A 23,118-nucleotide genomic window follows, 5' to 3' on the forward strand; every position below is an offset into this window, starting at 1 on the left:
GCCCAGGGCGAGGACGGGGGACGAAACCGGTTCCGGGTCCTTTAGGGCCGTCGGGGCTTTCTCCCTGATCCTGGGCGGGATGGCGCGCCGGCGCGGGCCGCTTGGGAACGGGACTGGTGGGCGTTCTGGCCATTGAATCGAGAAGACAGGGCTGGGGATGGCTCTGCGGACATCCGCGAGGACGAAGTTTGGTTCTTTAGTCGCTTTCTTGAGCGTCTAGTTCCCGTGCGGAAAGCTGAAGGTGGCTTCAGGGTCTGCATAGAAGCGGCACTGACCGCACCTCCTTTCCCCTGCCTCCGCTTTTCCCCTCCCCCCACCTGGCCTTGGCTGTAGCAGGTCCGGAACAAGAAATGCAGAGAAGAGAAACAGCCTTTCATTGAAGGCCTGCTACGTGCCAGGCCCCATGCTCGGTGCTCCCCTGCTTTATTACGGGCCTCCCAAACCTGCGGCGGGCATATGTATGCGGGGAGAGGGGAGGTTAAAGGACCCCACTGTGCAGTGTGGTAGATGGTGGCCACTCTGAGCGGTCCCCTTCCTTCATTCTCCGAGTGGCGCAGGGAGGCCAGGCCCCAGGCCCACTCGTTGTTGGGGACTCGGGGTGGCCTCCAGCCTTTGGACCTAGGCTTGTGCCCTTCCTCGTCGTGCTCATGGACCCCGTCGAGCCCCAGTACCCTTCTGAGCCTGTATCTACCTTTCCCGCAGCTGCGGCCCGGGGGGACCATGCGCCGGCCCGCTAGGAGCCTGGCGGCCGGGAGCATCCTGTAGCTGAGATCGCCAAGGGCTGCGCGGTGGTGCCCGCGGCGCCATGGAGGCCCCGTATTCGATGACAGCACACTACGACGAGTTCCAGGAGGTCAAGTACGTGAGCCGGTGCGGTGGGGGAGGCGCGCGGGGAACTTCGCTGCCCCCCGGCTTCCCGCTGAGTGCGGGGCGCAGCGCCCCCGGGGCCCGGGCCGGGCTGCCGCGCTGGAACCGGCGCGAGGTGTGCCTGCTGTCGGGGCTGGTGTTCGCCGCGGGCCTCTGTGCCATCCTGGCCGCCATGCTGGCTCTCAAGTACCTGGGCCCGGGAGCGGCGGGAGGCGCCACCTGCTCCGAGGGCTGCCCGGAGCGAAAGGCCTTTGCGCGCGCCGCCCGCTTCTTGGCCTCCAACCTGGACGCCAGCATAGACCCGTGCCAGGACTTCTACTCCTTCGCGTGCGGCGGCTGGCTGAGGCGCCACGCCATCCCGGACGACAAGCTCACCTACGGCACCATCGCGGCCATCGGCGAGCAGAACGAGGAGCGCCTGCGGCGCTTGCTGGCGCGGTCCGGGGGCGGCCCCGGCGGCGCAGCCCAGCGCAAGGTGCGCGCTTTCTTCCGCTCCTGCCTGGACATGCGTGAAATCGAACGGCTCGGCCCGCGGCCCATGCTCGAGGTCATCGAGGACTGCGGGGGCTGGGACCTGGGTGGCGCAGCGGAGCGCCCGGGGGCGGCGGCGCCCTGGGACCTCAACCGGTTGCTGTACAAGGCTCAGGGCGTGTACAGCGCCGCCGCGCTCTTCTCGCTCACCGTCAGTCTGGACGACAGGAACTCCTCGCGCTACGTCATCCGTGTGAGTGCGCGCCCCCTCCCGCACCGGGCACCCCACAAGCGGCTAGGAACTAGGGGTCCCGCGGCCTGGCAGGCCTGCCCCACACTCCCTATGCGCCCAGAAGACGGGTGCGGAAGGGGAGGGGAGGGTAGAGGAACGGAAGGGAGCGCGCACCGGCAGAGCGCGGGAGGAGGGCGCAAGTAATTTCCCTCGAGTAATTGCGGTGTTTAGCAGAGCCGCGGGAGCCGCAATTTCCCAGCCCTCTGGCAGCGGTGAGAGCTCTGAGGGAGGGGTGTACTGATGGGCTGTGGTGACAGGCCTGTCGGGCTGGGGCGGGCTGGAATGCCTGCGAGGCGGGGGACCAAGTGTCAGTGCGCCCCTCACAGGTAGGGAGAGGACAGGGTTACAGGAGGAAAGGCGGGGGGTGGGGGGCGCCCCCCTCTGTCCCCAGGCTAGGCCGGTCAGGTGTGTGGGCTTAGACCGGCTTCTCTGGAATGAGGGAGGGGTTACTGTCTTTATGCTCCCCGGGCTGGTGACAGTGGATGCCTGGCGTGTCCTCAGTTTCCCTTTTGAATGGGAATTCAGTCTGTTTGCAGGAGCCGGGAGAGTTGATCTCTGTCCCCCATCTCTCTCCACAGATTGACCAGGATGGGCTCACCCTGCCAGAGAGGACCCTGTACTTAGCTCAGGATGAGGAGAGTGAGAAGGTGTGGGCGCGTGCGATGGGGTTCAGGGAAGGCCTGGGACTCCGGGCGGCCTGGACCAGGGCCTGGCACCGACTGCATCCTTGCCGTGCCCCTCCTGGTGCAGATCCTGGCAGCTTACCGGGTGTTCATGGAGCGCCTGCTCAGCCTCTTGGGTGCCAAGGCCGTAGAGCAGAAGGCCCAGGAGATCCTGCAGCTGGAGCAGCAGCTGGCCAACGTGAGGAGGGCGACTGCTGTGTGCTGGGGGCGGCGAGTACTGGGCGGGGCTTGGTCAGCTCTGCCATCCATCCCCAGATCACAGTGTCAGAGTATGATGACCTCCGGCGAGATGTTAGCTCCATATACAACAAGGTGACACTGGGGCAGCTGCAGAAGATCACCCCCCACGTGAGTGTGACCCAGACCTGGTGGGGGAGGCGCTGATCTTGGGACTCTTGGGCTGTCCCCTCCCCAGGGACGAGCAAGGCCTCCAGGGCCATGGACTCACGTGTCCTCTTGTTGCCCCTACCTGACCCCCTCCCTGTCTTATGTGGTCCCTGCCACCCCACCCCACTGTCCCCATCCGTGGTCCCACAGCTGCGGTGGAAGTGGCTACTGGACCAGATTTTCCAGGAGGACTTCTCAGAGGATGAAGAGCTGGTGCTTCTGGCTACAGACTATATGCAGCAGGTGTCCCAGCTCATCCGCTCCACACCCCGCAGGTACAGCTGCCCGTTACCCGCCTGCTACCCGCCTGCCCCCCAGGCCCCCCTCCCCTGCATCCCAGACCTATCTGCTTGGAGAGCTTTGAATTTCTGCCTCCACCTCTGTCCGGTATCCACCCACTCTGGGGAGGCAGGCGAGGAGCACCGGAAAAGGAGTCCAGACCCCAGGTTCAGACCTGGCTGTCCCACCTACTCTGTGGGACCCTGGGCAGAGCTGTGAGCTTCCCGGGCTGCGGTTTCCTCATGTGGGGATGGTGAGGCTTGAGTGAGTCTGAAGTCAGAAGGGGAAATGGCGGCCGCAACTCTGCTCCCCCAGGGCCACCTTGAGGAAAGCCCCCCTGGTCTCTGCCCCGCTCGGGAAGGACCTGAGGCCTCTCGAGGCCAGTTCTGAGGCAGGCAGTCACCCCAAGTGGCCATTCTCCCACCCCACAGCCAGTCAGAAACCAGTGCTGGCCCGTGCCGCACCAGCCTCAGGTGCTCTGCCTGGTGGCAGAGGTGGGTCTGCTGCGTGTGGGCCCAGCCCTCCTCCCTGACTGGGGCTGGGAGTACCTGGAACGACCCTCAGTCCTGTGCAGGTGCTTGGTCCCGCCCTAGGCTGGGGGCTGGGGGCTGGGGGCCGGGGCGCCCGCGCACGTGAGCCCGTCGGGACACCCAGCTGCTTCACCTGGCCCTCAGGATCCTACACAACTACCTGGTGTGGCGCGTGGTGGTGGTCCTGAGTGAGCACCTGTCCCCACCGTTCCGAGAGGCCCTGCACGAGCTGGCACGGGAGATGGAGGGCAGCGACAAGCCACAGGAGCTGGCCCGTGTCTGCCTGGGCCAGGCCAACCGTCACTTTGGCATGGCGCTCGGCGCTCTCTTTGTACATGAGCACTTCTCGGCTGCCAGCAAGGCCAAGGTCAGGCTGCCCTGGCCTTGAGGGTCGGGGTGCGGGTCCTGAGATGGGCATGAAGTTCTTGCATGGCCTTGGTCCAAGCATGAGGAGCACGGGGAGCCCCGCACGTCCCCCTGCAGCCAAGGGCTCGGCCCTCTCTGAGCCTCCAGGCTACTCCTCACCAGGCTTCCTCCTCCAGGAAGCCTACCTGGTTTGTCAGCTGCAGGACCCTCTCCCCACCAAGCTCCTGCCCTCCCTGCTCTGCCGTGCTCGGTGGGATGGCCTTAGGAATGCCGAGCAGCAAGTCCTGGGCTTAGGAAGCGGTGCTGGATGATTAGGGGGTACCCCTTACTCCAGGTGCTGGGGGCTCAGAGCTAAGGCCTCCTGGGTTGACCCTTGATTCCTGCCCCCGACCCTGCAGGTACAGCAGCTGGTAGAAGACATCAAGTACATCTTGGGCCAGCGCCTGGAGGAGCTGGACTGGATGGATGCTGAGACCAAGGCGGCCGCTCAGGCCAAGGTGACGTGGAACCCTTTTCCCATTTGTTGGTTCCACAATCACACAGTCAGTGCCTACTGTGTGCCAAGCGCTGGGATAACAAAAGAGACAAAGACGCCTCTTGTGGAGTTGGCATCACCCAGCCTGCTCTCCCCTTTGCCTGAGCCCCAGCCCTGTGCTGGCCCTAGAGCTTTCTCCCTCAGAGGGGTGGAAGGCCATCTCCTGAGGCCCTGGCCCACTCACCACCCTCTCGCCTGCAGCTCCAGTACATGATGGTGATGGTGGGCTACCCGGACTTCCTGCTCAAACCCGAGGCTGTGGACAAGGAGTATGAGGTAGGCCTGCCCCTGCCCTACCCAGCCTGACCCCTCAGGCTTCTCCAGGCCCGTGGCCGAGACCCCTGTGGAGACCAACCACCACCACAGAGAAGGAGCCACAGCCCTCAGCTGACGGATGCGGGGAGGGCGTGGGGCCTCCTGGGTGCTGGTCTGGCCCTGCCCCGGCCTGCCGCTGAGTGCTGCCCATCCCCCATGCAGTTTGAGGTCCACGAGAAGACCTACTTCAAGAACATCTTGAACAGCATCCGTTTCAGCATCCAGCTCTCTGTCAAGAAGATCCGGCAGGAGGTGGACAAGTCCACGTGGGTACCTGGGCTGCAGCTGGGGGGCCCAGGGTGCCATGGGGACAGTGCTCCTTACCAACGCCAGGAGGTTGACGCCTCATAGACACGCTGGTGGGGAGCGAGGACCAGGCCTGCACAGGGTGCGAGTGGGGGCTGTCAGGGTGTGGGACCAGCCCGGGGGATGCCCAGGATATAACTGTAGGCTGGGACACCAGGGCATCCTTTAAGGAGGAGGAGACTAGGAGGTAGGGGTTGTAGGGGAGGGAGTGTGGGTCCCCCCAGCTGACCCCAGCCTCCCTCCACAGGTGGCTCCTCCCGCCACAGGCGCTCAATGCCTACTATCTACCCAACAAAAACCAGATGGGTAAGGGGGTGTGTCCAGACGAGGGGCAGGGCCTGGAGGTGGGGAGGGTCTCCCGCTGACCATGGCCTCCCTGCAGTGTTCCCCGCTGGAATCCTGCAGCCTACGCTGTACGACCCTGACTTTCCGCAGTGAGTAGGGAACCTGGCGTGAGCCAGAGCTACGGCCGGCCGTGGCCGTGTCTGCGGGGTGGGTGGGGACTGCTCAGATGGCCCCAGGCCTGGGCTGGGCACCGCAGTCATGACAGCTGCAACGCTGGGTCCCCATAGTCCCACTTCATCTTTGGTTATTTAGATAAAGGTGTAGGTTTTTTTTTTTTTTCATTCTTTTAAATGTCCTGAGTCGCCCTTACCTGGTTTGAGGCTTTTTTGGGTGTTGCAAAACTGGAACAATCCTAGCGATGAGGAAAAAGGCCAAATCCCACGTGGGGTGCCTCAGTTTCCCTCCTGTCTCCCTCCAACCCTGTCTCCTCCCCGCAGCCCTGCTCTGTTAGATGTTATTTCCTAAAAGGCAGCTGCACAGGTATCACTGGCCCCTTTTACGTACCCCACGAGGAAGCTGAGGCACAAGCGCTCTGGGACCGTGCAGTCACTGGCCTCCCTGGGCTACCTCGTGGCCTGGCCAGGGCCTCCTGAGGCCTGGGCAGCAGCTCGGCGGGGCTCTCAGAGGGCGGGCGAGGCTGGGGCCTGACGCTGCTGCCACGGGCCCAGGTCTCTGAACTACGGGGGCATCGGCACCATCATCGGGCATGAGCTGACCCATGGCTACGATGACTGGGGTGAGGCCTGCGGGCGGCCCGAGGGGTGGCGGAGGACAGGCAGTGGTGGGCAGGGTGGTGAGGGCCAATGGAAGCCCCGTGGCTCCCCTGTGCCTGTTGGCTGGTGGGTGGGGAGGGCCTTGGTGCCCAGCCGGGCTCTGCGGTGAAGGCCAGTCTCGGCCCGCCCCCACCCGCTGCCTACAGGGGGCCAGTATGACCGCTCGGGCAACCTGCTGCACTGGTGGACAGAGGACTCCCACAGCCGCTTCCTGCGCAAGGCCGAGTGCATCGTCCACCTCTACGACAACTTCACCGTCTACAACCAGCGGGTGAGGCCCCCTCGCTGCCCCCTGGGCCCCTCAGGCCTGGCCAGCGCAGACTAGGAGCGTGCACACCTCCATGCACGCTCACATGCCTGAACAAACCCAGCGCCGAGCTCCGTGCACACCCGCCAGGGTCTGCGTGCACACTGACTTGGGCGAGAGAATGAGTTCGCACAGACTCACGCACGTGGGGCACAAAGTGGGGGAGTCCTACCCAAACCCTCTGGGAAAGGGCAGGTGGGTGGAGGCAGGGCCCAGAGAGGCAAGGCCCGAAGGAGACCAGAGGGCCTTGGGCAGCCTCCAACCTCTTCCCTTCTCGCCAGGTGAATGGGAAGCACACACTTGGAGAGAACATTGCGGACATGGGCGGCCTCAAGCTCGCCTACTATGTGAGCTGCCCCTGCCTGGCCCTCGATCCCTGAGGGAGGAGTGGTGGGGGGCACTGGGGACTGGGCTAGAGACCTAGTCATCCCTCCCTCCCCATCCTGTTGAGCTCTGGTCTTGGAGGGGAGGTGCTGTGCTGGGCACAGGGTCCACTGGAAGCGGGAGTCCTAGGCCCCCCGCCCTCCAGGAGAGCAAAGAGGGCTGCCTGGAGGGGGTGGCACCTGCCTGGGGTTAGCCTTCTGGGGAGGGAAGAAGGCAGGGGTCCGGGGGGCTCAGCAGGGTGGGTGGTGTGCAGAGCTGGGGCGGGTGAGGGCCTGACTGAGTGGAGGGTGCCAGGTGGCCCCGTTGTGGGCACCGCAGCTCCATGCTCTGCGCCCCCAGGCTTATCAGAAGTGGGTGCGCGAGCACGGCCCCGAGCACCCGCTGCACCGGCTCAAGTACACGCACAATCAGCTCTTCTTCATCGCCTTTGCCCAGGTGTGCGGGGGGGGCCAGTAGGGGAGGGGGGAGGGGGGCACGGCTTCCAGCCCATCTCCCATCAGCCACCCCTCCGAGAGCCCTGTGGGTTCTGGTGGGGGATCGAGGCCTAGCGTGCAGGGCTTCGTCAGTGGACGCCCGGCCTCACGTCCCCGCTCCTCCCCACCGCCCCCATCCTGGCCCAGAACTGGTGCATCAAGCGGCGGTCGCAGTCCATCTACCTGCAGGTGCTGACCGACAAGCACGCGCCTGAGCACTACAGGTACGCCACCTGCCTGCCTGGGCCTCGCCCCCTCCTGTGTCTGCGCTGGGAGCGGGTCGGGGTGGGAACCCCCACCTGCCTGCCTGGGCCTCGCCCTCCTGTGTCTGCGCTGGGAGCGGGAACCCCCACCTGCCTGCCTGGGCCTCGCCCCCTCCTGTGTCTGCACTGGGAGCGGGAACCCCCACCTGCTTGCCTGGGCCTCGCCCCCTCCTGTGTCTGCGCTGGGAGCGGGTCGGGGTGGGAACCCCCACCTGCCTGCCTGGGCCTCGCCCCCTCCTGTGTCTGCGCTGGGAGCGGGTCGGGGCGGGAAGGGACAGCTGGGGTATGGTGGCCTGTGCCACACACTCTGTGGGTCTCTCCCCTGCCCCAGGGTGCTGGGCAGCGTGTCCCAGTTCGAGGAGTTCGGCCGGGCCTTCCATTGCCCCAAGGACTCGCCCATGAACCCTGCCCACAAGTGCTCTGTGTGGTGAGCCTGGCTGCCCACCTGCACGCGCCCACTTCCCTGCACGGACTGCCTCTCGCTGGCGGCCGGGGCAGGCATGGACCCGGCTCTGGTCCACTCTGGGTGCCATCCGCCTCCCCAGCCCCCCCAGGACCCAGCACCCAGTCACTGTCCCTCACTTCAGGAGGGCCCCAGAACAGGGATGAAGTTGGGCTCCAGGAGGGCCTGGGGGAGAGATGCTAAGGTCCCCAGACTGGGCTCTTGGGAGCCAGACCCCCGCCCAGGCTGGATTGTACAGGCCCCGCCTTCGCTGTGTTCTCGCTGCTCAGTCAGGTCAATAAAGCTGCTCTCCTCTTGCCTCCGCCTCCTCAGGGGCCCCCGAGCAGGTGGGGCTGGATGAACTCCCGGGGGAGGCTCAGGCGCTTAACAGAATGAGACCCTAGAGAAGATCTTTTTGTCCCCTCCTGGTGGCCTCGGCTGGGCTGCCTCTGTCCCACCTCCCCAGCTCTCGTCTTTCCCACCAAGCACCCACGCCGCCCTCCACCAAAGTCCTGCCGAGGCCCCTGCACGGTCCTGAGGGTGCCCCTGGACCCGTCTCATGGGGGCCAGAACACCAAGCCCAGTGGCCTACACCCCAGCCTGACGCTGGGACTTAACTTCTCCTGACTGTGCAGAGTGGTGCCCCCTCCGCCCTGCAGGAGTCTCTGCAGTGTCCCCTAGCCAGTCATCACCCCAGGCTAGGCCTTTGCTAAGCTTCTTGGAGAAAGGGGGCCGGTGATGCGTGGCCTCCAGGCGTCCCCTCCAGAGAGAAGAGAGAAGGGGAGGAGTGGTGGGGGCAGGGTGCCGAGGGGAGCTGCAGGCGTGGCCCAGGGTGGGAGGGGAGGAGAAGTGCTGCTCTATCTTGGGTGGGAGGGCAGTGGGAGGGAGGAGCCCCACTGGGGGATCCCAGGCGTCTGCAGGGCTGAGGCTGCTGGCCCTACCTGCTCCAGTCTGTTTCTCTTACTTCAGGGGTGGCCTCGAGAAATCAGCCACTCCCTGAGCAGTGCCCGGTAGGTGTGGCCTGTCCCCATCTCCCGCTGCAGGGGTGAACCTCTTGCCGGTCCAGCTCCCGTCTTTATGCTCAGATGTCTGTCTGCCTCTCAGCCTTGAGTGATGTTTAAAAAGTCCCTGTTATCTGAGCCTTGGACGCACCAACCTGAGGGAGTGGGGACAGAAAACGCACCTGCCACACTGATCGGGCCACAGCGGAGGGTGGGGCTCCGCAGAGAAGAGGCAGGAGCGAAGAAGGACACCACGGGAGAGGCTGCGCTCATCAGTCCAGGGCGCAGAGCCCTGCTCAGAGCTGCCTGTCGGGGGGGCGGTAGGGCCCTTGTGTTCAGGGCGCCCGAGAGGTGCTGTGTTTATGGATCTTCCTTGGTTTCCTCCTGAAGCCTCTTTCCCCCTGGGCTGGGCACACACATAACATGTCCTTTGGGCAGTGAGGGCAGAAAGACAGTCTAGCTCCCTGTCTCGACCTGCCGCCCACCTTCTGGTCGGGGGCTTTCTGCATGCGGTCCCTCACCCCCTCCCTCTGGCCTGGGATCCTGGCTGGAATCGTAGTCATCAGGCCCAGCCCTCTGGTCCCCGGCCCGGCTCCCTGCTTTGCCCAGCTCCACCCAAGACTGATCCCTCCCGTCTCCCTGCCAGCCTAGGGGAGGCCTTGGGGTTGGGGGACCTGTAGTGTGAGACTCCAGCAGGAAGTGCAGCGAAGCCCAGGTACCCCTGGGGCCAAGTTCCTCCCCCTTCCGTCTGTGCCCAGCGGAGGGGGCCAGTGGGGTCGGGCATGTGGGCCCCTGGGATAGGACATGGGGTTCCTGGCCTCGAGACTGTCCCGAGCTGGAAGCTGGGAAGCCTGGGGGCCTCAGCTGCTGGCCCGGGGCCTGATGCCCAGCGTGTGTCCCAGCTGGGGACCACCCACCCTTCTAGCAGGGTTGCGGATGACAGGCTGTGAGGCCACCAGAGACCCCTCCGCCTGATGGATTCCTGCTGGGCTCATGGTGGTGATGTCACTGCTACCCGGGGCTGCAGGGCTCCTCGCATCTTTGGGGAGGACGAGGGAGACCAGCCGGTCAGAGGGAACGCAAGCCAAGGGCATACCAAGAACAGGGTCCCGGCCCTTAGGGCCCATGAAGTTCAGACAGCCAAGGAACCCGGAGCCACGGGGTGGCCCTGCAGGGCACGGTGGCGACATGTGTGTCACCCACTGGTTCCCAGAATGCTTTTCCAGACAGAACCTGAGAGCATCCTCACTGCAGTGAGGCTGGACAGAGGACAGAGACAGCGCCTCTTACAGACAGGGAGCTCAGGGGAGTCCCATGCCCTGTGCAGGGTCACACTGCTCGTGGCAGCTGATGGGCGCGTCTTGGTTGCCAGGTCCTCTGGAGCTCCGGGTGCCCATACTGCACTCAGCATCCCCTCCCAACAGGTTCTGTTAGGAAACCGAGCATGCAGCGTAGACGCTGGCCATTTCGTTGTCTCCCAGGCCCTGCACTTGCAGCCGAGCTGAGGGTCCGCTGACTGTGACGCTGCTGAGGTGAGGACTTGACCCGGCTCAGCACAGCTGCCCACGTGGACTCAGTTTCCCTTGTGTGGGTGAGGGGTCATGAGTGCAGCGGTGAAGGCCCTTCCGGTGCGCAGTGACGCTAGAAGCAGCCTCAGGGCAGGTCGTTGCGGGGCTGACTCCATCCATCCCCGGGGGTGGCTCACCGCGCAGCAGTCATCCTCTGAGCGGAGCTTATTGGGATGACAGAAAGCGCTCTTCAACTAAGCACGTAACGGCGGCGGGGAAGGAAAGGAGCTCGGGGATGGTTTACAGAAGCACCTGAGCTTCCACCTGTGAGCCCTCGTGCACGGGGCTCATGGTTCTGCCACCCACGGCTTTGAGCCCGAGCCTTGAGCCTGGGGGTCACTGCTGGGTGACCCTGGCGAGTGATCCTCCCTCTCACCCTGTCTGGACCCCAGAAGCATCGCCGGCAGACCCGGGGTGTGTCTGAGGGGGGGCCCGCCTGTGGTGGATGCGTTTGAGCTCCTCTGCCCCCAGGACTGCACAGCTGCTGCCTCCGCAGTGAGAGCCCCACAGAGTCCTCAGTACCATCAGTGTGTCACCGAGCAGCCCTGTCCCGCAAGCCTTTCTAACCAGTTCAGTGGGGCCCAGACTCAAGTTCCTGCCCCCCGCGTGGCTGCTTCTGTGCTGACCCAGGTGCCCAGCGCCCTGGGGAGCCCGGCTTGCGAGGAGCCCTAGACGCAGTATTTTTTAAATGGCTTGAGCCCTCACTCCAGGTATGCTGGGAACTCCAGGGTCGTCCATGAGCAAATACCTCTGGGGTGGGTTCTCAGGGGGCTTGGGCTCCTCCTCCTTCCCACCCCACCCCCCGTACCCCCCATGCTGGGCAGCACCCTGACTCCTTCCCTCCCCAGGGGGCAGGTGGAGTCAGAGACAGCACTGCAGGTCTGCTTCCTGCGGGGCCCCTTTCACTGCCTCTTTCTCTCCCCTCAGGGCACCTCACCCCTCCCCTAAACTGGCTTGAGGAACCCCCTTTCCCTGGATTTAGTAAAAAGAGCAATGTCCCGTCCCCCCGCCAGCTCCAGGCCTGTCCAGAGGCTGCCCCTCGGGCCACCCCGTAGCAGACAGGACAGGACAGGGCAGCGGCAGAGCATGAGAGCCCAGCTTCCTCCCCGTCTCCACAGCCCGTGTAGGAGCTTGGACTCGAGTTTGGGTGGTACTCACTGAGCGGGACCTTGGCAGTCATGCCTCCCCTCTCCACCCCACGTCCCAGGAGAGACTGAGAGGAGGGGTCGTTTCTTATGGATGTGAATTCTGCCACCTCCCACCCCTTAGAATCCATTTTTGTTTCAAGGGCATTTCCCCTTCCTGCTTCCCTTGCGAGGCGACACAGACACCTGTCACCACCCCAGCCTGCAGGGGTCCCAGGGGACTTCTGGAGAAACTGAGACCCTTTCCACCTTGGAGCCAGGCAGCCTCTAGGGTATCTGTCACTGCACAGCAGGTGACCACGAGAGCCAGTCCTTGGGAACATTTTCCAGAAAAATGCAGGCCTCCGGCACGTTATTTATAACTCCTTCATAGGATTGTTGAAGGTTTCAGAACGATATGAAACTCAGCCCATCCTCCCCAAAGAAGTCCTCGCTCTATAGCCTCCCTCTTCCTGGAGGAGATCCCAAGTTTGGACGGTAGGTTGCTGAGCGGGACCTCAACTGTGTGTGCTTCACCCTGAGGCCGAGCAGGAGAGCAGAGCCACCGTCCTGGCCTCACAAACCGCCAGGGGCTGGGATCCTATGTCCCGAGTCCCCCTTGCCTTCGGGGAAAGCTAGTTGCACCCTGGCCTGGCCTTTCCCTCAGAGCCCTCAGGTGAGCTGGCCTCCAGCCCTGGTGTCCTGGTGCGATCCCTGCCTCGTGAGGTCAAAGGGGACCCCAGGCTCCCGACCCTGCAGACCGTTTCCCCTCCAGGCCCGACACTAGCCTTTGTCCCCAGTGCTGTTCACGGGACATGGCTTGTGGCTCATCTGGGGGCTCCTTGTTGGCCCGGGTGGCATTCTCAGCCCTCACTCGCTTACAGCCCACCTTTGAGCTGCCGTCCCACAGGTTCCACTGGTCATGGTCCCTCCCACCGGTGTGGGGGTGTCGCTCATTTTGCCCCGTGTCTCTGGCTGGGTTCGCCCTCTGCCTTGTGGTCTGCTGTCCTAAACAAAGGCCCGCCCCATCCAGGCCTCCTCCCTGCCCTGCTTGCCTTACCGCACAGGGTGGGGGGGTGCCCCCTGTAGGGCATGCGCCGTTCATCCCTCAGCTCCAGCCCTTCGAGGGCCCCTGCCAGCCAGGCTGCCGTCCAGCAGGAGCTCACCGGGACAGAGGGGAAAGAGGCGGCACCTGCCTCCGCGACCTCAGCTGCGCCGGGACCTGGGAGCCTCTGGCAGCGGCTCGGGCTGATTCACTGGGCTCAGGCAGCTCAGAGTCCCCCAGCTGCTGGCACACGGTGCTGTGAAGCTGCATCTCTCCTTGTCTACTTTGCATAAATGATCATAAAAAACCCTCTTACCTTTCTGCGGGACCAAAGCATCGCGGGCACTGCTGACAGAGGTCTGCAGGCGGCTACTTCCCTGTCACCCGAGGAGCCCAGGCCGGGCTGGGAGAGGAGGGGGTGCCCTGCTGGCTGATAATGAGGAACGTGCAAGTCTGGTGAGCAAAGAAAGGGCCAGAACAGGGCACGGGACCTGGACACCCCCATACTGAGGGAGGACGGCGGCCTCACCATCTGGGACAGCGGGGCGGCTGTTTCCTTCCTGAGGGTCAGCTCCAGAGACACACAGCTGGTCCCCAGGCACAGTGCCAAGCACGGCGGTGCAGGCTTGGCATCCCTGGCGGCAGGGTCAGGTCAGAGGACCCTGGGCTGTGGCTTGGTGTGTGTGTCCGGAGCGAAGAACCCTAGAGCTCTGCTCAGCTGGAGCAAGCAGGCCCTGGGGCCACCTTAGATCAGAGGGTGCAATTTAAAACACGCACAGCTTCCTGCAGGTCTCTGGGCCCCTCCCCCTGCCACTGGAGGTGGGGTTGGGGAAGGCATCGCCGAAGGGGCAAGAGCCTGCCATGCAGATGCTGACCAGGTGGGGAGACCTGTTTCTGGAAGCGGGGGGTGGGTAACAGCCTCAGATAGTCATGTCAGCCCCAAGGTCAGGAGGAGGGTACATCTGGCATCCCATCGGAGGCCTCCCGAGAGGCTTCAAGGCAGCGCGCCTGTTTTTACCCATCATGAAGCATCCTGGGTAGCCACCAGAGCCATGCATGGGACAGGGGGTCACAGGGGCTCCAGGAGCTGGGGGTGGGTGGGGCTGCAGGTCTGGCTGGGACTGAACCTGGAGCACCCCCGAGGGCCCAGTCTGAACTCTGCAGGGAGTGATGCACCTGTGGTCACGGGAGTTTGGCCTAAGAGTCCTGTCCGGGGCCCAAGCACGCCTGGCCTCCCGTCAGAGTCTCAGGGGGTTGGGTGACGGGACGCTGGGCCTTCCAGAGGGCCTAGTGTGTGCTGGGGTCTCCCAGGCTTTATCTCATTGGCAGCTTTGCCACATCCCTGGGCAGTCGGCACTGTCCCTATTTAATGTCTAGCTCCGTGCTGCTGTCTTCATCCTGATGGAATAAAATTTATGTTTGGGGCAGGAGAAGACAATTTAAGCATAACACACTCCCTGCCCGTATTGGGCCCCCGCTAACGTGCAGCGGGCACCTGCATTATACATGACGCCGGCCTTCTCAGAGGTGCGAACGCCTGCTCTATCGTGAAGATCGGTGTTGTTTTTTATCTTTTCTGACACCGGCAATGCAACTCCGTACAAGATTACATTTCTTTCCCAATCCCGTGAGGGGTCATGGTGACCTGTCGCTCCCTTTGTATGTGCTCGTCTGGATCATGTATCTTAGGTCAACTTTGTGTGAAACCCCGGTGTGTGAGTTTAACGTACGATCCTGTATCTCAAAAATGTGTATGAACCGTCCTCAGAGGTTTCTGAGAGACTCTGTCCCGGGTTGTAATCCTCAGTTGGCTCAAATAAAATTCTCTATTTCTTCTTTAGATCACTATTGATTAATTTTTCATCAACAGCGGTTTCGACCAGGCACCCACCCTCCAGCATGGTTCTCAGGTGTCCTGGGGAAGAGAATGTGGGCCCTGCAGGGGGGCGGGGGGCTGACACAGTGTCCCCTCCTCATTTGCTCACTTCCGGTGGATTGCGACCTAGTAGAATTGAGTGTGTCTAGTTAAGTAGATTTATGGATTATATGATCTAGGTTTTAACAAACGAACCCTCCCAATCAAGTGGCTTACCAAAAAATCCTGTGAAGAAACTGCAGATAACACCCGTCATCTACAGCAGGTGAGCAACCACAGAAGTGGCAGCTGTGACACTCGTGACACACGCTCCTCCTCACCCACGGTACAGACCTGACAAGAAGTCAGCCCCAAATATAAAACATGAAACAAAACCAAACTGTTTGAAGCACCCTCACATCCATCATCGCTGGAGAAGCTACTCCGGGCGCCTTGAGGTCTTCGTCGATAACAGCAGGAAACTCCCCCGGTGAGCAACTAAGCTTTCAGAACATGAAGACAAACCCCGCAGTTTTTTCCCAGTGATGTTTAAAGTGACGTGATCTTTGATATTTCCCTAAGCAATGATAGCGTAAGACAAAAAACACCTACCACCAGGCAAACATTTATTCTTTCTGCTGTAGTAACAATGGCAGAAACGATGAACAGAAAATGATCTGTCGACAGACTGAAAGGCATTTCTTTGCCAGCAAATACCTTTGGAAGATGTAGAGAAAACACTGCTCTAGACTGAAGCAAAAAATGTTAGAGCAAATTACCCAGTGTGGGAGGTTTGCTATACAGTTAGCTGGCTGAAAGTACAGATGTTTCTACACGTCGCAGCTTAAGGTATCTGCTGGATTCCATTCCAATAATCAAATACACAAACCACTTTTTTTTCTGTGTGAGCCACTAAAGGAAAGATATGGCAGGGAAGATATATTTCCAACATTTCATACTTTGTTTAATACAAACAATGTCATGTGCGGAAACAACGTAAGTGCACCCGGTGGAACAGCTGCTCCGAACGGATCTGATTTTAAAGGATATTAGATGATAAAACCTGCAGTGGCAGCAGAACCTGCAAAACTCACTCACTGGCCCATCCACGGTCAACCACGGCAGGGAAAAACTAGAAAACCTGAGGGCACATAAAATGCTGCAGGAGCCATCAGTGCTGTTAACTTTCAGAAACCAAGATTGTCCGAGTAGAGGAGAAGCTTTATGACAGATACTTGGTGATGAGGTTGGGTGTGACCATGAAAACATCCAGATCAACCCCACAGAACGAGCCATGTTTATGGCAAGGTATTGAGAGCTGTTATCGGTCCTCCTGCCCTCTTTCTTCCTAACTTCCTTTCCTTCTTAAAGACCGATGTGCTGGTATTTTTCCAGGTGACAAGCATGTGGACCAAAATAAACAACCCATAATAGGAATTGTAAAGAGCTTTATTTGAGCCAAACTGAGGACTGGAAGACAGCCTCCAGATTACTCTGAGAAACGGTTCCAGAGAAGCATGGATTTCAGCACAGCTTTACATCCCGTCAGAACAAAGAACGTCAAACAAGTCAGGGATACATGCCTTCAAGGTTTCAAAACAGCTAGATCAGCGCATACACAGAGCGTCAGTATGGCCTTGGCACCTGGGAAGGGAGTCCTATCATGGAAGGAGGACCAACGCTGGCATCTCAAGAAGGGAGGAATTTAATTTTTAACTTGGACGTTCTTTATGCCTGGTCAACGTGTCCTTTTCTTAGTAATTAAAGTAGATGTACAATGTATGTTTGATACGCCACAGGCAGGCTGTTCTAGTAAGCATAAAATTCAAGTTAACTCATGTATAAGCCAGAATGACTTCCCCAGACCTCAATATGTGAACATTTCTTTTATCAACAGCTATCAGTCTTAAGCACCCAATAAAAAGCTTGAAAAAAATAAACACACTTTCTCTGCACCTGCCCCTTCAAGATAAAGATGTTAGAACTGATGCTTGAGAATGTTTCCATGGACGCATGATTTTGTGTCCAACACTCTTTGACTGATAAGACCCCTCATACCTGCACAGTTTTTAAAAACTTGGAAACAGAAACTGGTTGTAATTTAGGTTTAATTTACGTACCATAAAATTCACCCTTTTAAAGCGTACAATACAGTGGTTTTTTCAAATACCCAAAGTTGTGCAGCCATGATCACTAATTCCAGAATAGTCTGTTTTTAAACCTGTAGTTTGAAAATGTAGAGTCTCCTTGGGCTTTGAACCCACCTATGAAACATAAACCACCTTCTTCCATTCAGCTCCATAGCTTCGTGACAGCCACTAAAACCCAGAGTTGAAGTAAACTGCCCTGAGAGCCTGGCCTTCAAATTGATGTTTTACAGCGTTAAATCAAAATTTTAGTAAATAGAGGAGCATACTGTCATATTAACATTTCTAGTGAGGGCAAAATGCTTTCTTGCAACTTTGTAAATGTACAAAGAAATTTGTCATTTTATAAAATTTATCAGAAAATATGGCTGTCCTCACCTTTGTAAAATTCTCTGAAATGTTCCCTTTGGGGATAGATACTCAATGAGTGTAGTCATGCTGGAGTGGGTGCTCAGAAATGTTACGAGTCTGCACTTCCTCTCTGGTTTCCCAGCTCCCACCTCTGCCTCACAACCTGCAACAACAAAAGAAGCAACAGAACAGCCTCTTCTCCCCTCAGGAGCCAGCAGGCTATTTTCTAAGAGTCAGGTCCTGTTATGCCCCTGCTCAAAGCCTTCCAATCACAGCCCACACTCTGGGTAAAGTGCAGACTCCTCCCCCTCTGCACCCCGCCCCCATCCCTCCTGTCCCCTCAGCTTCTACCTTCTTTACCTGCCCCCACTCCCTCCAACTCTGATCCTGCCTCTGGCCTCACCAGCGCCTGCCGCTGCTGCCTGAGGGCCCCTGCACCGCTGTCCTTCTGCATCGCTCCAGCCCTCACTTCCTTTGGTCCTTGTTCAGCCGTCAGCTCCTCAGGCAGCCCCTCCCTGACTGCTGATGTGAATCACCCCGCACCCCTCACACAGACACACACTCTGCCCCCACTTGCTAAGGAGTTTTCTGCCTAGAACATATCACTCCGGGCATCACACTGTATAACAGTTTATTTGACAATTGCTTTGTCCCTCCCGGAACCCACAGCTCCCCCGCTGCTCCTTGGCTCTCCCAGCCTGGAATGGGCACCGGGGCGGGTGGGGGGGGCACCATCACGGTAGCTGAGTGACGTGGGACAAGCCTCCTTCCCGGGTCGCCGTCTCCTCTCTAATGGTACCGTTGGCTTCCCAGGAGGGGCGGCTGAGGACTTTGCGTCGAGGGCCCCCTGGCTGTCCTGGTCCCAGCAGCCTCCTTGGCCAGCAAGGTGCCTACAGGGTGGGTTCCAGGAGGACAGGAAGCCACGCCTCCGCAGGGGCCCCTAAGTCCTCGGGTCTCCAGGAAAGGCGCGGCGTGGGTTCTAGGCGGGCCTAGGGACAGCTCTGGGAGAGTGCCTGCCTGGTCCGCAGGCAGGGCTACGGGTGCCGAGGGGAGACTGCGTGGTCCAAGCCCCCGCCTTTCCTGGGGTCCCAGCTGCACAGCACAGAATCTTAGGCCACCGAGCTTGGGGGCAGGGAGGAGGACTATAGGTGTCACAGGAAAATCAGGGCTCAGCCTCCAGGGTGGCCCGGGCCCGTGAAGGGCGGGGGGCTGAGAATCCTTATCGCTGGGAGGTGAAGGTCTGGCGGAGGGCCGGGTGGGGGACGCGGGGGCGGTGGCCAGGATGGGACACCGTGGTGGGGACTCCGAGGTGGCAGCTCGGGTGTGGCCTGGGCTAGGGCCTCTTGCGCGGGAACAGGAGCCCCTGAGGCCCGGGGCGGGTGTGGGTCAGTGCAGGCCGGTCGCCAGCAGCACCGGCAGCAGCGCCCAGACCAGCAGCGCCAGCGAGGGCGGGCAGGCGGCCTGGTGCGCGGCGTCGGCGGGACCGCCGGGGGGCTGCAGGTGGCAGTCGGTGGTGTAGGGCTCCACGCAGGCAGCGAAGGCCATGACGTGCGCCACGAAGGTCTGCTCCTGCACGCCGTGCACCAGGTGCGCCTGCGGGCCGCGCGCGAACACCGCCACGTCCTCGCCGCCGTGGGTCTCGCTCGTCAGGGGCACGGCCGCTTGCTGCCGGTACGCGGGGTCGCCTGACCGGAGGGTGGGAGTTCAGGGCATGCGGGGAGGCGGGACCCCTCCCGTGAGTTCCCGGCCGGGGTCCCGCCCCCAACGCAGCCCCCTCTGCACTCACTGCTTTCGATCTCGTTGACGTCGGGCCTTGAGGCTCCGGCAAGCACGTACCCCGGGCCGTTGCCATAGAGGATGGAGGTGTAGGACTTGCCGTCAGTGGCGTTGTCAAAACCCAGCCCTGCAGGGAGGAGGGGGTCCGGTGACTTCCATGCGCCTCCTGTGTGCAGAGCCCGGCCACTTCCGGCCTGTTCACTGGCTCACTCCTCGCCGGAGCCGTGCAGGGAGGAGGGGGTCCGGTGACTTCCATGCGCCTCCTGTGTGCTGGGCCCGGCCACGTCCGGCCTGTTCACTGGCTCACCCCTCGCCGGAGCCGTGCAGGGAGGAGGGGGTCCGGTGAGCACGCTGGCCCCAGCCTTCCATGCGCCTCCTGTGTGCTGGGCCCGGCCACGTCCGGCCTGTTCACTGGCTCACCCCTCGCCGGAGCCGTGCAGGGCAGTTGCTCTTACTACCCGACTTGGCGGATGAGGAAACTGGCTCAGAGCAATGTCTGCCATGTAACTTCCGGAAAAGCGCCCGCGCCGCTCCCTGGGCTTACCGAAAATGGAGCTTCCGCGCAGTGTGTAGCCGCCGAAAGAGAAAACATGGGAGTGGTCGGCGGTGACGAGGATCAGCGTGTCTGCTTCACTAGTGAGCTGGCTGGCCTTGGCAATGGCATTGTCGAACATGACCGCCTCGGTCAGCGCCCTGTAAGCTATGCCTTCGTGGTGACCGTGGTCAATGCGGCCTCCTGCAAGAAGGTCACGTATAAGCTGCCGAATCTGCCCTGACTGCCCCCTTCCTTCCTCTGCTCATCAGGGGCTGCCACTCACCCTCCACGAAGAGGTAGAAGCCACGGGGATTCCTGCTCAGCACACGCAGGGCTACTTCCGTCATCTCCTGCAGGGATGGGTCCTTGGCGTGGTCTCGCTGGAACTCATACTTCATGTCTGCTGGCTCAAAGAGGCCTGTGGGAAAGGGGACCAGTAGTGACCGGCAAGTTAGGGTGCAAGGAGGACCAAAGGCAGCCATCCCGGGGGAGGACAGTGGGGTGGGTGGGGTCATTACCCATGAGGTGTGTTACACTGGGGTCCTTAGATGCCTGAATGAGCGCGGTGCGGTTCCACACGTACTGGGTACCCTGGGAGGGGCAGGACCAGGCCTCAGCCCATAGCCCGACACCCTGCAGCCCCTGCCCTGCTGTACCCCGTGCACCCACGAGCCCCCATCACCTGCTGCTTGGCCTGCCACTCCTGCACCAGGTTCCTCTGGTCCTTCCGGATTCCGCTCTCACTGGTGTTGCCTGGGTATTCAGGGTCTGGGGTCCCCTCAGGAAACATGTACTTTCGGCCTCCACCCAGGATCACCTGGGGCCAGGGATTAGGGTAAGTGGGTTCGGGGCCCGGCTGGCCCTTTGCTGCCTCCTCAGACAGCCCCTAGCGTCCCAGCCAGGTCTGTGGGTGGCCTGGGATTGTGGCGGGTGTGGGACCCGCCCCTTGCCCCTCACGTCTCACATCTATGTCCATGTTGTAGACGAGCTGCATGGCGATGTCCCGGCAGCCCTCCTTCTTCGCCTGGGCAGGCATGTCCGTGTCCGAATACCAGTTACGGTTCACCGTGTGTGCATAGGTGCCAGCTGGCGACGCATGCTGCACCCTCGTAGTGGTCACCACTCCCACTGACTTCCCTGGGGGTGGCAGAGGTCAGGATGGGCCACTGAGGTCTCTGAGCCTGTCCCTACCGGCGAAGCTGGCCCCAAGCCTACCTGCTTTCTTGGCCCGGCTCATCACAGATGTGACCTCATTGCCAGGTACCGTGCTGCACTGGTTGTACCGGGCAGCTGCACTTACACCAATGGTCTTCATGTTGGCCTTGACCCCGCACAGGTAGGCGGTGGCCGTGCCTGCGCTGTCTGGCACCTGTCTGTCCACGTTGTATGTCTGAGGGCAGAGATGCTTTCAGCTCTGCTCGCGGGTGTACACCCAGATCCTGACCCAGGCCCTGGGGCCCATGCTCACTGTACCCAGGCCCTACCTCAGCCCCAGCCCTCCTGGGACCTTCCTCCTGCCATGCTCCCTAGCCCCACGCCCACCCCTCTGGTGTAGAGCACCCTGAGGCCACTCAGCCCTTACCTTGGACAGAGCCACGTACGGGAACTGGTCCATGGCCAGGGGCGTCTCCGCTCCCAGTTTGCCATTCATCTGCCCCTTTAGGATCCGAGTGGCTGTCACCGTGGGCACCCCCATCCCTGTAGGTACACCTTGTGTCAGGCCTGAGTGCCCAGGGCCACGCTGTGTCTGCCGGCAGCCGAGGGTCCCGGGGCTGCGGGGCGCCGGGATGGACAGGCCTAGCGCACTCACCATCCCCCAGGAAGAGAATGAGATTCTTGGCAGCCGTCTGGATGGGCTGCAGCTTCTTAGCAACATCCAGGGCCTGGGCTGCCTGGAGGTTCCAAAAGTCTGGGTTTTCCTCTTCAACTGGCCAAGGGGAGAGTGGACTCAGGTCAGCCTCGGGGAGCCCCCTGTGTCGGGGGGCGGCTGGGAGGCGCCTCATTACCTGGGCGGAAGCCAAGGGAGAGCTGCAGGCCTAGCAGCAGCGGTACCCAGGCCCCCTGCATGCCTGTGCGATGGCGGAGGGCGTCAAGGCTGGGACGCTGGGGACGTGGCTCTCGGGCGAGGCTGGGACACCAGGGTATCAGCTTCAGTACAAGCTGCTTGGGCTTAAATCAGGGAGGACTTTATCCCGGCTGTAAAAGGCTCTGTGTCCCGCCCAGTGCCCAAGGCGGCCACACCCTGTCCCTGGTCCTGACCTATGACTTTAAGCCAAGTTGCCAGAGGGAAGTGGAGGGGTGTGGCTGAGTGCACGGGGCTGGGGGGGGGTCCTGATGGAAGCAGGTCCTTCTCTCACAGGATGGTCCCCAGCTGGCTCTTCAGGGTGGGGTGGGGATTAGGGGGCAGAGGCCCTTTGCCTGAGGAACATCTGCAAGGGCCTGATGGGGGCCACTCCCATCTCTCTGCTCACCAAGTCCTGTGGGAGAACCATCTCTCCTTCATTCACCTCGTGTGTCAGTAGTTTCTGAAAGTCAGCATGGCCTGGTTTGGCCCTGGGTGCTGAGGGAAATGCGATTGGAGGCACACAGCCAAGGCCAGGGGCCGAGGTTGGCCTTCCTGATGCCCTGAGGCACAGAGACACGTGGGGTGGTCTGGCTGCCCTGCCACCCACTCAGCTTCTCACCAGTCTTGGCCTGGGCAGGTGGGGCGGGCACGGGGCTGGTGGCGGGAGAGGAGGGGCCCTGGAACCTGGGCCTAAAGTTCTCCTGCTGTGGAAAAGGGTGCAGCTGGGTGACAGCAGAGTGGGGGCCTTGTGTATGTCTCCAATTACTGAGGGCTAGGCTGGGCCAGCGTTGTCGTGTGTGTGTGTGTGTGTGTGTGTGTGCGCGCGCGCGCGCGTGTGTGTGGAAGGTGCCTGTAAAGGGCTGCACAGGCAAGGCACACTCACAGGCGTAGCTTCTGATAAGGAGCTAAGAGGTTTCAGTTGCCCCAGGCTGGGTTCAAAACATTCCTCCAATCCGGCAATCCCACTTCTGGGTATATATCCCAAAGGACTGAAAGCAGGATCTAGAAGAGGTATTTGTCACCCACGTTTGTAGCAGCAGCCCTCACAGTCGCCAAGAGGTGCAGGCAAGTGTCCACCAGCAGATGAGTGGATGAAGAAAGCATGATACAGCTACAATGGAATATTATTCAGCCTTAAAGAGGAAGGGAAGTCTGACACCTGCTACAACATGGATGAACCTTGAGGACATGATGCGCGGTGAAGCAAACCTGTCCCCCAAAGACAAACACTGTGTGATTCCACTTCACTAGGTGTCTCAAGTTGTCAGACGCATAGAAATAGAAAGTTGGATGGCGGCTGCCAGGAGCTGGGAGGAGGGGGCTTGTGTAACAGATGCAGACTTTCAGGTTTGCGAGATGACAAAGTTCTGGAGACCTGTGGCCGACAATGTGAATAGATTAACACTACTGACCTCGACACTTAAAAGTGGTCAAGATGGGAACTTTTATGTCGTGTCTTTTACCACAATTAGGAAATTTTTTTCAAAGAAAACAACGTGTACCTCCCAGCCCCACCCACCCCAGTGGACCGCAGTAGCCCCTCCCCACGCAGCCACCTCACCCCCTGAGTCAAAGTGCCCTGGCCCCCAGCATCCTCCTGCCCAGCCCCACTCCCCAGTGTGCCCTGCCCTCA

The 23,118-nt window shown here is 61.0% G+C and overlaps 2 protein-coding genes across 3 annotated transcripts; one reads left to right on the plus strand and one right to left on the minus strand.

Annotated features, from left to right (window-relative positions):
- The first annotated feature begins 805 nt into the window (after window positions 1-805).
- ECEL1 (endothelin converting enzyme like 1) lies at window positions 806-8,007 on the plus strand. Of its 2 annotated transcripts, none has more exons than XM_033860377.2 (17): window positions 806-1,591; window positions 2,209-2,277; window positions 2,381-2,491; window positions 2,569-2,661; window positions 2,851-2,975; window positions 3,654-3,876; window positions 4,274-4,372; window positions 4,612-4,686; window positions 4,888-4,991; window positions 5,279-5,337; window positions 5,414-5,465; window positions 6,045-6,112; window positions 6,296-6,420; window positions 6,738-6,803; window positions 7,180-7,275; window positions 7,461-7,537; window positions 7,908-8,007. In XM_033860377.2, the coding sequence occupies exons 1-17, from the start codon at window positions 806-808 to the stop codon at window positions 8,005-8,007; spliced, it is 2,328 nt and encodes a 775-aa protein (XP_033716268.1). The 2 variants fall into 2 exon arrangements, with proteins under 2 accessions (XP_033716268.1, XP_033716269.1); XM_033860378.2 differs by having other exon boundaries at window positions 4,888-4,985.
- A 9,492-nt stretch (window positions 8,008-17,499) lies between these two features.
- On the minus strand, window positions 17,500-22,912 carry ALPI (alkaline phosphatase, intestinal). The gene is made up of 11 exons (XM_033860379.2): window positions 21,427-22,912; window positions 21,231-21,347; window positions 21,003-21,118; window positions 20,636-20,810; window positions 20,385-20,557; window positions 20,103-20,237; window positions 19,939-20,011; window positions 19,704-19,838; window positions 19,430-19,621; window positions 18,896-19,012; window positions 17,500-18,794 (listed from the first exon to the last, which is right to left on the minus strand). Exons 1-11 carry the CDS (start codon window positions 21,485-21,487, stop codon window positions 18,496-18,498), a joined length of 1,593 nt encoding a protein of 530 aa, XP_033716270.1. The 5' UTR covers window positions 21,488-22,912; the 3' UTR covers window positions 17,500-18,495.
- Window positions 22,913-23,118: the final 206 nt, after the last annotated feature.

This window comes from Tursiops truncatus, chromosome 7, assembly GCF_011762595.2.
Source record: "Tursiops truncatus isolate mTurTru1 chromosome 7, mTurTru1.mat.Y, whole genome shotgun sequence".
Taxonomy (NCBI): domain Eukaryota; kingdom Metazoa; phylum Chordata; class Mammalia; order Artiodactyla; family Delphinidae; genus Tursiops; species Tursiops truncatus.